This window comes from Humulus lupulus, chromosome 5 (genome assembly GCF_963169125.1).
Source record: "Humulus lupulus chromosome 5, drHumLupu1.1, whole genome shotgun sequence".
Classification (NCBI taxonomy): Eukaryota; Viridiplantae; Streptophyta; class Magnoliopsida; order Rosales; family Cannabaceae; genus Humulus; species Humulus lupulus.
The window spans coordinates 212,096,688-212,108,673 of record NC_084797.1 but is presented as its reverse complement, the minus strand read 5'-3'; the positions used below and the strand labels follow the sequence as shown (position 1 = coordinate 212,108,673).

The following is an 11,986-nucleotide window of genomic DNA, read 5'->3' as shown; positions in this document are numbered from 1 at the left end:
GCAAACCAGATAACAACTTTGCTCAAGTAGTTGTTTGAATCAAAGCTGAGCTACCACTTATTTACTTTGTTGAATTATGACTTGTCAAGTTTATATTAATTACTATTATGGAGGAAAAGAAAATATACATTTCAGTTGCATTTTTGTGTTGTATATTTGTTGAAACTAGGCATTGATTGCCATTTGTTAGCAAATGCATACGAAAAATTCATGCCCATCAAGAACATTCTAACTTATGATTACTTGTTACATATAAATATACTTGTCTAGCTTGACTAGTCTTGAAGCTCAACTCCTTGGTGTCTCTTATTACTTGTATAAATTCTTGATTGTAACTAAGACTTTTATTTGCATTATTGAAGACATCATATGCTTCATATTCTGCAAGACTGTAACTAATATTGAAATTGAAATAATGCATTTTCATTATTTACCAGCATATGCATAATATTCCTCTAGTAATTATTTTTGAAATCATGACAAGGTGGATCATCAAGCAAGAATTAAAATGTTTTTTTCCCTAGTCATACATCATGTACCTTACTTTTTCTGATCAGACTTCTATAGATGTCTAAATAAGTGACTAACTCAGTAGGTCTCAACTCAAGTATAATTTGGCTCATGTATATCTCATGCCTTTTTTAACACCTCTTGTAAATATCTGTAGTACCTTTGCGCAAACTCTTAAATCGTGATTTTTGAGTATTCACAGAGTTGAATATGAATGGCATGAGTTCTTCCCCAAGGGTATTACTTGTCGCTTCTTCTTGTGACATGAGCATTCACTTAATTAACTTGTTTTCTATGCTAATACTCTCTTTCCAATGCAGCTCAAAACAACTATGGAGCGGTCGTGTCACTTTGGGCATCAGTTATCATGGTCCTTTTACTACATCTTTCCTTAAGTTTGACATAATGGTTCATTAATGTGCTCTTGTATAAATGAAACTTCTTGCTGGCATTGATGAGACACCTCATACTGTCCCCCATCATATGCAGGTTTATTTTACGGATACACAAATTTGGTATTCAGTTTATTCAACTTTATATGGTGGTGTCATTGGGGCCTTTGATCGTCTAGGAGAGGTAATCGATTTGATCATTATTTTTCGTACATCAATTTAATTTAATGCAAGTTGTATGTTATGTTTCCTGTTCACTTCTTGGGATAGCCTGGTAATGAATGAAATCAATACTTTCTTATCTACTCATTCTTATAGTAACAGTTGTCACTGATTAAAGCATGCCCACTTTCTTACAGATACGAACATTGGGGATGCTTAGATCAAGGTTCCAGTCCTTACCTGGTGCATTCAACACATATCTGGTGCCTTTAGATAGGTCGCAGAAAAGAGGATTTTCTTTTGCCAAGCGTTTTGCTGAGGTTGCTTTTAAAAAAAAATTGTACTGTTTCATGGCATTAGCAATGGTATAGATTCCTTCAATATATCTTTGTTTGCACTTCACCCTGCAGATTACAGCAAGCAGGAGAAGCGAAGCTGCAAAATTTGCACAATTGTGGAATGAAGTTATATGTAGCTTCCGAGAGGAAGATCTCATTAGTGACAGGAAAGGCCTAAAATTCAGTCATTTTTTAACTAACTTGTGTTCATCATTTTATTAAAGATATACTTGGTTCCTTTACTTCAGGGAAATGGATTTGTTGCTAGTTCCTTATTCATCAGATCCAGGGCTGAAGATTATTCAGTGGCCACCTTTTTTGATTGCTAGCAAGGTAAGTATAAACATTTTGAGATCTTACATATGTTACCGTGGCCTTATTTGACCTTTTCTTTTTACCTCTGCAGATACCAATAGCATTGGACATGGCAGCTCAATTTAAATCCAGGGACTCTGATCTCTGGAAGCGTATATGTGCTGATGAATACATGAAATGTGCAGTGATTGACTGTTATGAATTTTTCAAGCATGTCTTGAGCATTCTTGTGGTTGGAGATAATGAAAAAAGGTTATATTGGTAGCAATTGGTTTCTCTACAAGTAGAATATATAATTCTGTTTGTTTCAGTTTCTAGAAATCGAAGAGTCAGAATAAAACTAATGTCTAGTTTTGTAGTCTATAATGTAAATGAGTTACAGTTCTTACGGTTTCTGAAACTTCTTTGTCACACTTAAAATTTTCTCTTACATATCAAGATTTCAAAACAAAATTTAAAAACTGGAAAAGGTACTGGGTAATTACATTGTTTTTTTTTTTAAAAAAAATTAATTTTTCCATTACTCTTATAGCTGGGAACACTTGATTTTGATCTTTGCATGTTTGCCTATACTGTTTCTAGTTTTTCATGTATGAGCTAAATTTCAACGATTTTTCTTTTTTTTTTCCTTTTAACACCACAGATTGATTTCATTTACGCCAAGTCATTTATGCTTGAACCAAATAACATGTACCATAATGTAACCTGTAGAAATTACAAAAAAGTGTTTTATATATTATTGAGCGTGGATATCAATAATTATTATAGTCTCATCCTATATAAAATGTTGCTATACATTCTAATATGATTTTATGGTTTGCAGGATAATTAGCATCATTATTAAAGAAGTTGAAAGTAGCATCTCAAAAAATCTGCTTCTTGCAAACTTCAGAATGGGTCCTTTACCTACTCTTTGCAAGAAATTTGTGGAGCTTGTAGAGATCTTGGTAAATTATTAGAAGAGAGCATATATGTAATTATATACACAGTACATGCTTAGCTTGAAAATTCAATAAACTTTATTATTACAACTTCTTTGTTGAAGAAAGACGCTGAACCATCCAATAAAGATACAGTGGTGTTGTTGCTGCAAGATATGTTGGAAGTTGTCACCCGTGACATGATGGTGAATGAGCTCAGGTAGGTTTAACATTATGTCATTCTATCTGAAGCAATTGTTGTGAGTTTTAAAAGTTGAATTGTAATTCATGAACTTTTTTCATGTTATACCTTTCAGGGAATTGCTTGAAGTTGGTCATAGCAGCAAGGATACTGGGAGACAACTTTTTGCAGGTACTGATACAAAACCTGCCATAGCATTCCTCCCAGTTGTCACAACTCAGTGGGAAGAACAGGTATAAAAATTTAGACTCAGATGCATTTTAACTGCAATCTGTTGTAACTATTTAACTGAAACATGCTTATTGCTTGCCATCATTCTAGATAAGACGCCTATACCTCTTGTTGACAGTGAAGGAATCTGCTACTGATGTACCAACTAACCTCGAAGCATGTAGAAGAATCTCATTTTTCACAAATTCATTGTTCATGGATATGCCACGTGCCCCCAAAGTCCGGAAAATGCTTTCTTTCAGGTTCGATAAAATTTCTTAACTCATAAACATGGAACATATTAATTCCATACGCCTGAACCTTCTTGAAACTAGTTAGGGTACTTGTAATTAGAATAGCAAGGTCTTTTAAGGCCTCAGCATATGATCTACCAGTACCTTTCAAAACCCAGAAAGTGGCCTGTAGCTTCTACTGGCATTATTTCTTATATATTTTTTTTAACGTTGAATATTTAAAAGCATATACTATTTCACTTACTTTTTCCTGGGGGTTATATTCATGGAACAAATTGGCTAGGAGTTTAGTGTATGTTTCTATCCTTGTATGTGCAGGATATATTTTATCTGCAATATATTATATTCTTGCAGCCAGCATAGCTTAGGCTCATAAAATGAAATATTGACTGCATGATTTGTATCTTAATTTCCTGCTACTGGCAGTGTCATGACTCCATACTACAGTGAGGAGACAGTTTACTCTAAAACTGACCTTGAGTTGGAAAATGAAGATGGTGTATCAATCTTATATTACTTGCAGAAAATTTTCCCAGGTGTGTGATTCTGTCTTTTAACTTTGTTTCATAGTAAATTTTCTATTTGATTTAATGACCACATTCTGAATTCGGTATTTAATCATTTTGCAACTTGCAGATGAGTGGAATAACTTCATGGAGCGAATTAATTGTAAAAAAGATAGCGAGATATGGGAAACTGAGGAAAACATTTTACAGCTTCGTCACTGGGTCTCCCTAAGAGGACAAACTCTCTGCAGAACAAGTATTGGATGCATTCCTTTCTCATGTTTCATAGTATTAATCAGCTTGTTGTACTGACTATTTTTTGTGTTTCAGTTCGAGGAATAATGTACTACAGATGAGCTTTGAAGCTTCAGGCTTTCCTTGACATGGCCAATGAAAGTGGTAAGAGTATTTTCACCCAAATCTTTAACCAAGAGACTTCTAAAGATCTTGTTGCAAATTCTAGTGCCTTCATATATTAAGGCCTTTTTGGGATTGTAGCTTTTACAGAAATCATCAACTATTCTGTCTTCTGAAAACAAGATCTCAGTTGCTTCATAAAATTTATAGTGTATCTTTCTGTGTTGTAGTCAATTTTATTTCACTTGAAAAAACAGGATTGTGCTAAAAAATCATGCAAAAGTTATTAAAGCTTTAGAAGTTTAGAATCAATCTAACAAACTCTTACTTCCTAGTCCTCTTTTTTTTGGGTTTTAGGAATCAATGTCTATCAAGCTCTTAGTTCTTAGTACACTTTAATTGTGCATGTTTATTATATGCCAGTGGTGTTTGCCTATGAACACAATCAATGTTTTTCCTGATCTCTGTCCATATGAGGTAGTGTAAGTAGTTATATTTTCTTTATGTTTGTAATTTCTTGCTGTGAACAGAGATACTTGGAGGCTACAAAGCCATAACAGTTCCATCAGAGGAAGATAAAAAAAAGCCAAGGATCTCTTTATGCACAATTAGAAGCAGTTGCTGACATGAAATTCACATATATCGCTACCTGTCAAAACTATGGCAACCAGAAGCGAAGTGGAGATCGTCGTGCAACAGACATCCTGAACTTGATGGTCAAGTATGTTCTCTGTTTGTTAATTAATGTTACATGTCATTTCTTCATTTCATTCAAGAATTTAATTTTTTTTCCTTTGTACAGTAATCCTTCTCTTAGGGTGGCATATATTGATGAGGTTGAAGAGAATGAAGGAGGAAAAGTACATAAAGTTTATTATTCAGTTTTGGTGAAAGTTGTTGATAATCTTGATCAGGTAAATATTGAGAAAAATAATTGTGCTTCTATGCCTTATGATATACAACTGATTGTTTTGGTACCGGTTTAAAGGAAATATATCGGATAAAATTACCGGGTTCAGCCAAGATAGGAGAAGGAAAGCCAGAAAACCAAAATCATGTTATAATTTTCACGAGAGGAGAAGCTCTCCAGACGATTGACATGAATCAGGTAACCATTAGAATTTGAAGTTATCTTATGTTGTCTTTTGAATTAAGGCCAAGTTTGAGGCTGAAAGCTTCCAAATTTTTGTAGGACAATTACTTGGAAGAAGCTTTAAAAATGTGTAACCTTTTGGAAGAATTCAATGGGCGCCAGGCTTCTTGAGCGGATGAGTCATTGCTAGAGTAACTTTCGAAATCATAATTAAAAAATATACTAATTGTAGTTTTTAGTTATCCCTTACATAGTTATTACAAGTGTATATTTTGTTCTTGTAATTTTTAAATTTGGAACATACTGAGTTCTATTGATTATTTTGTTTGCCTATTGATTCTGTCTGAACCATGTTGTAATTACACAAGAAATTATGAATGAATATAGGAGTTGTAAATAAAGAAATTAAAATAGTCCCATATTCTACAAGGTACGTCGGTCTCCACAAAAATGTTGTCTTATGTATTACAGGGGACGATGCTTGCACATAAATTGTCATCTCATGTACTGCAGAAAGATGACGCTTGAGTAGGAACTGTCGTCTCATTTACTGCAGTGGATGATGCTTGCACAGAAACTGTTGTCTCATGTACCACAAGAGACAACGTTTGTATAGGAACCATCGTCTCATGTACGGTAGGAGATGATGCTTTTATTTAAACCGTCGTTTCATGCATTACATGGCATGACATTTCATGGGACGACGGTACTAGAACCGACGTATGAGAGTCCATACGAAGGTTTAAAACCATCGTCTCATGTCAATTTTGTAGTAGTGGCTGGAGATCAAGTTGATTGGAGAGAGAGAGGTATGGATAAATGTTGGGCTTGGGCCAATGGGCTTGTCATCTTCTTTGTGCTTTTTATTTTTACCAACTTCTGCACCAAATCTAAAAAATGACATGAAATTAAAGTAAATTAACTATTTTCAACTATTACAATTTTTCATTCAAAAGTAACAAAAATAAATATTAAATAAATTAATATGCGATAACCTAGAACATGCTTCTGAAATTGAATCCAAAGAGAAACAAAGATAAGAATACTTATAGTATACGCAGCGAAATGAAAGAGTCATTCCTTCAGTTTCTCTAACTCTTGTATCCTCTTTGTCGCAGAGTATTATCAAGAAACTGGACCGATCCTCTATTTTCTTCAAAGTCTTCCAATGTATCCTTATAATCACCTAGACTGGTGTGGGCAATTCTCAACACATGAGATAGATATACAGAGAAGAAGAGAAAATAACAAAGAGGCTTAGAAAAGGACTTGTGTTTAGAGAGATTCTAAAACTATCAGAAATCTGAGTTATGACTTATCAAACTTATCTCTAAGCACTCCTTTTATAGACTCAATTAGGCCATTTAATTTAATTAAAAAAATAAATAAAATAATAACAATTTTAAAGCCCTAGGTCGAAATTATCATGGGCTTTAGGCCCATGAAATTTCTCATTTGATTATAAGCCCATTGGACTTAAAATCAAGACATGTATTATTTTCTATTGATTTAATTAATTAAATAATTATTTAAACACTTTATCAAATTAATTATTTATAATTTGATCCTTTATTTAAACTTATTTATTAATTTAGATACCAATTTATCTTAATTAATAAATCTGCCATGATTTCTCTTTTCTTCTCAAAATTACATAACTCTGTGAAACTATCCAAAATTGACCTGGTCAACTTTGATAATTCTAATTGATAATTAAATCAATTAATTGAGACTATCTAGATGATTTTATCCAAGGTACAATGGGGACCATGGGCCTATGAAATCAAGCTCCAATAAGTTATCATAAATCTAACAAATAAATTTGCTAACTTATTAATTCCTCGTGACTCCACTAAAAACTCAGAATTGTACTATTGAATTCATAAAACGCTCTATAACAAATATAGATACGTTATTAATTATCCATTGTTACAACCATAATTGTCACTCAATCCTCTATAAACGGTCTACAATGATATGGGACTAAAATACTTTTTTACCCCTCATTGCATTTTATCCTTAAAACATTTAGTTCTTTGTAAATGATATTTCAGTAAACTAATATTAATTACTGAAATGAGATCTCTATCATTTAACACCTTGAACCAAACTAAAAGGAAACCATTGTTTCACTTCTTCATCAAAAGCTATAGATGTTCATATCTATGATTAACACTCCCACTCAGTTATACTACCGAGTTCCTAATATGTAAGTATGGGCTAGTCCGTAGGATAACCTAGTAATGAACAAGTCAAAGAACTCTAATAATACAATCAGTTAGAATACTAACCACTCAGAATTGAGATTGAATTGACCTATGGTCAACTATATGATATGACTATAATAGATAAGAATGGTATGTTTACTTATCCTATCAACTGTCAATATCGGTCCGATGTAACAAATACATCCGATCTTATCTACTTTGCTAATGTTCTAGAAAGAACATAACACTGCAATGTGTAAGTAGATCATATCGTAGATTGGCAAGTCAGTGTAAATCGTATATACTGACTAATCTTAGGACTAACTTATTTTAAACATATAATCATATTTATATTCCACTATGATTACGTCACTATAAATATGATTAGCTATATGCTCGGGATTTAATAGAAGTTTATATTAAACAAATAATCATGAAAATAAAACATGTGAGCAAAGTGATTGACCAAGTCAAAAAATGATTTCTATTCTTTTATTGATAATAAATGAGATTACAAAGAAATTGGGTTTTAATTAGGGCATAAAGAAAGTTGAGAAAGGATGGGAGTAGACACAACCATACTTAAAAAACTATGAATTATCAATAAAATAGAAATCAATCATTTTTGCTCAATAAAACTCCTATTCACACAAATTTCAAGAAATAGCAAACGTATATAAAAAAATATGTATGATATGAGAAAAAATACTAAAATATTCATATCTCTATTTCTTTAGGGTTTTAACTAATCTATGATATTCTTGTCCCAGTTGGCGAGAGTCAAAAATACCACTAGTTAAATAAAGTTGTAAACTTATTTAATAATGGACACCATTATTAACAACCTACTATTCGATCAAAATAAGAAAACAAAATTTCTTATTTTATGAGCTAGACCCACAGTTTCGATAATCACAGATTTAGTCCTAGTTGTCACCGTAGGGTGAGTCTAGTAGAATTCGACCTATAATTACCCATCTTTCGACATCTAACCTTGTCAAAATAACTAATGAACACATTCCGTAGGGGGACGAATCAAAGCGTCTCAAGGCCCCATTAAGCTACTGACTTTGTTAAACCAATAGCGGAGATCGAATATAATACTTAAAATAAGCTCATTATAAAATTAAAAATAGTATTTTTATTATTTATGTTTAGAAAATTAATGACTATGGTTTACCAAAAATTTGAAAAAATTAGAATTTTTAAAACCAAAGGCCTATAATTTACAATTAATTCTAAAGTGTCACATTGAAACAAATTCAATTAATTTAGAATTAATTTGTTGCTAATCAATATTTATGTTTAACTAATATAATGAACATATACAATTAAGTCCAACTCAGGAAAATAGGCCTTAACAATTGGGCTTGTATGGAGGAGGGTTGGGTCCAGTATGTTGTTCCCACTACAAAGGCCCTCAAACTTCCATACAAGGTCCAAAAGATAGGAATTTAAACATTCGTTTTATTAATTGTTATTAATTGATTAGGCCCACTATAGTCATGCAAAGCAAATGGGCCTTCACAAGTGGAATCACCCACACGGGAGGAATTAAACTTTACATTTTCTAATGGGCCCAAATAAAACCTATCACTTTATGAATATTTTATTTGGCATAAACCATATATCTAACAAACATATGGGCCACTATATGCATCTAAGCCCAATTGCAAAAATACCACATATAGTGCATACAGACATGTTATAATTGGATGGGCCTATTCATGTTACTATATGAGCAAGTCTATGAATTTATGCAAAAATACCATAATTTATTTCATTTGCAAAAATACCACAATTAATTATCTAGAATTTATCAAAAAAATCGAATTAATTAAATTTTTACAAAAATAAGTCAATTTAAATGAAATTTATCAACAATTAACAAAAGTTAATTTAAATTTCACTTATCAACAATCAACTTGGTTTTAGGTTAATTTGAAAAAAAAATTAATTTAATTTAAACAGGATTTATCAACAATTAACCAAAGTTAATTTAAATCTCATTTATTTAAAAAATATATTTTATTAATTGGTTGGAAAAAAATGATATTTTTCAAAATTTAACCAATTTTAAATTTTAAAATCAATATCTTAACTGTTTTTCAAAAATATCTTGTGTTGTTACAACAATAAACTAATCTTTTAACCATTTAAAAAATTAAAATATTAATAGTTATAACAACCCTAAAATATCTTAAAACAATTAAACTAATTCAAATATCCATGAAAATATCTAACTAACAAATTTCAAATTTCAAATAATTCAAATATTAAAAACTATAGAATAAACAGATATTTATATTTTCAAATAAAGATTTAATAAAAATATCAAGTATTTAAAAGAAAATATCGTAAATATCTGATATCTTAATTCTAATATATTAATATTTTAAAAGATTTAAAATTAAGTTATTAGTCTATTTTTAAATTTGAATTTGAATCTTTGTAGAAAATATCTAATTATTTAAATCTCAACCAACAAAATATCTTATTTTAAAAAATATTTTTAAATACAAAAACAAATCTGATAATTTTGGCTTTGATTATAAATAATTAATTTTCACAATTTTTTTTAAATTGGGATGAACAGTACCATGGGTACTGTTCATATCATGGTTGCTGAGGACGCACGCGCGCAAGGGAGCTGGTGCACGCTGGGATGCGCGCGTGCGGTGTGCGGGCGGGTGCACGCGCATGAGCAGCCAGGCCAAAAAAATTCGAAAAAAAAATTTGTGCAATTTTTCAAACTAAAACCATTTTCTAATTAATTTTTAACATGTTTTACACTAAATAAAGCATATATAAAAATTAATGGCATAGAAAACACAACAAAATAACCTAAAAATTGCTAATAATCAGATAAGATCAATATGCTTCATAAAAACATAAAAATTCATCCAATTATTCAAACAAAAATTCATGCATGAAAATAAAGATTACCAAAGGCGCTGAGGCCATTTGTTGGGAAAACTTATACATAATCTTTATTTATTTTCATGTATATCTAATATTAAACAAATTAATATGAGATAACCTAGAACATGTTTCTAAAATTGAATTCAAAGAGAAATAATGATAAGAATACTTACATTATACGCAGCGGAATAAAAGAGTCATTCCTTCAGTTTCTCTAACCCTTGTATCCTTTCTGTCGTAGAGTATTACCAAGAAACTGAACCGATCTTCAATTTTTCTTCGCAGTCTTCCAAAGAATCCTTGGAATCACCTAGACTAGAGTTGGAATTCTCAACACATGAGATAGATACAAAGATAAGAAAAGAAAAGAGCAATAAGGCTTAGAAAATGACTTATGTTTAGAGTGAATCTAAAACCTATCAGAAAACTAGTGTTTGTCATCTGAAATCTAACTTTATTTTTTCAAATCTCTCTTAACATTCATTTTATAGACTCATTTAGGTCATTTATTTAATTAAAATAATCAATAAAATAATAGCCAATTAACAGCCCTAGATCAAAATTATCACGGGCTTTAGGCCCGTGAAATTTCACATTTGATTATAAGCCCATTGGACTTAAAATCAAGGCCAATATTATTTTTTTTATTGATTTAATTATTTAAATCATTTATTAATTTGAACATAATTTGAACCTTGATTTAAACTTATTTATTAATTTAGATACCAATTTATCTTAATTAATAAATCTGCCATAATTTCTCTTTTCTTCTCAAAATTACATAACTCTATGAAACTATCCAAAATTGACCTGGTCAACTTTGATAATTAAATAAATTAATTGAGACTATCTAGATGATTTTATCCAAGGTACAGTGAGGACCATGGACCTATGAAATCAAGCTCCAATAAGTTATCATAAATCTAACATATAAATTTACTAACTTATTAATTCATCGTGACTCCACTAAAGACTCGAAATTGCACTCTTGAATTCATAGAACGCTCTATAACAAATATAGATACGTTATTAATTATCTATTGTTACAACCATAATTTTCACTCAATCCTCTATAGACTGTCTACAATGAGATGGGACTAAAATATTGTTTTACCCCTCATTGCATTTTATCTTTAAAACACTTAGTTCCTTGAAAATTATATTTCAATAAACTAATATTAATTACTGAAATGAGATCTATATCATTTAACACCTTGAACCAAACTATATGGAAACCATCGTTTCACTTCTTCATCACAGGCTATAGATGTTCATATCTATGATTAACACTCCCACTCAATATACTACCGAGTTCCCAAGATGTAAGTATGGGCTAGTCCGTAGGGTAAGCTGGTAATGAACAAGTCAAATAACTCAAATAATACAATCAGTTAGAATACTAACCACTCAGAATTGAGATTGAATTGACCTATGGTCAACTATATGATATGACTAGAATAGATAATAATGGTATGTTTACGTATCTTATCAATTGTCAATATCGGTCCTGTCCGATGTAACAAATACATCTGATCTTATCTACTTTGCTAATGTTCTAGAATGAACATAACACTGTAATGTGTAAGTAGACCATATCG

At 31.1% G+C, this 11,986-nt stretch overlaps 1 protein-coding gene across 1 annotated transcript; it reads left to right on the top strand.

The window, feature by feature from the left end:
- Window positions 1-222: 222 nt before the first annotated feature.
- On the top strand, window positions 223-5,315 carry LOC133778130 (callose synthase 5-like). The gene is made up of 13 exons (XM_062217952.1): window positions 223-1,086; window positions 1,262-1,384; window positions 1,475-1,735; window positions 1,809-1,969; window positions 2,541-2,664; window positions 2,763-2,857; window positions 2,955-3,072; window positions 3,161-3,312; window positions 3,730-3,839; window positions 3,940-4,208; window positions 4,697-4,887; window positions 4,969-5,080; window positions 5,155-5,315. Exons 3-10 carry the CDS (start codon window positions 1,655-1,657, stop codon window positions 4,119-4,121), a joined length of 1,023 nt encoding a protein of 340 aa, XP_062073936.1. The 5' UTR covers window positions 223-1,086; window positions 1,262-1,384; window positions 1,475-1,654; the 3' UTR covers window positions 4,122-4,208; window positions 4,697-4,887; window positions 4,969-5,080; window positions 5,155-5,315.
- The last annotated feature ends 6,671 nt before the right edge of the window (window positions 5,316-11,986 follow it).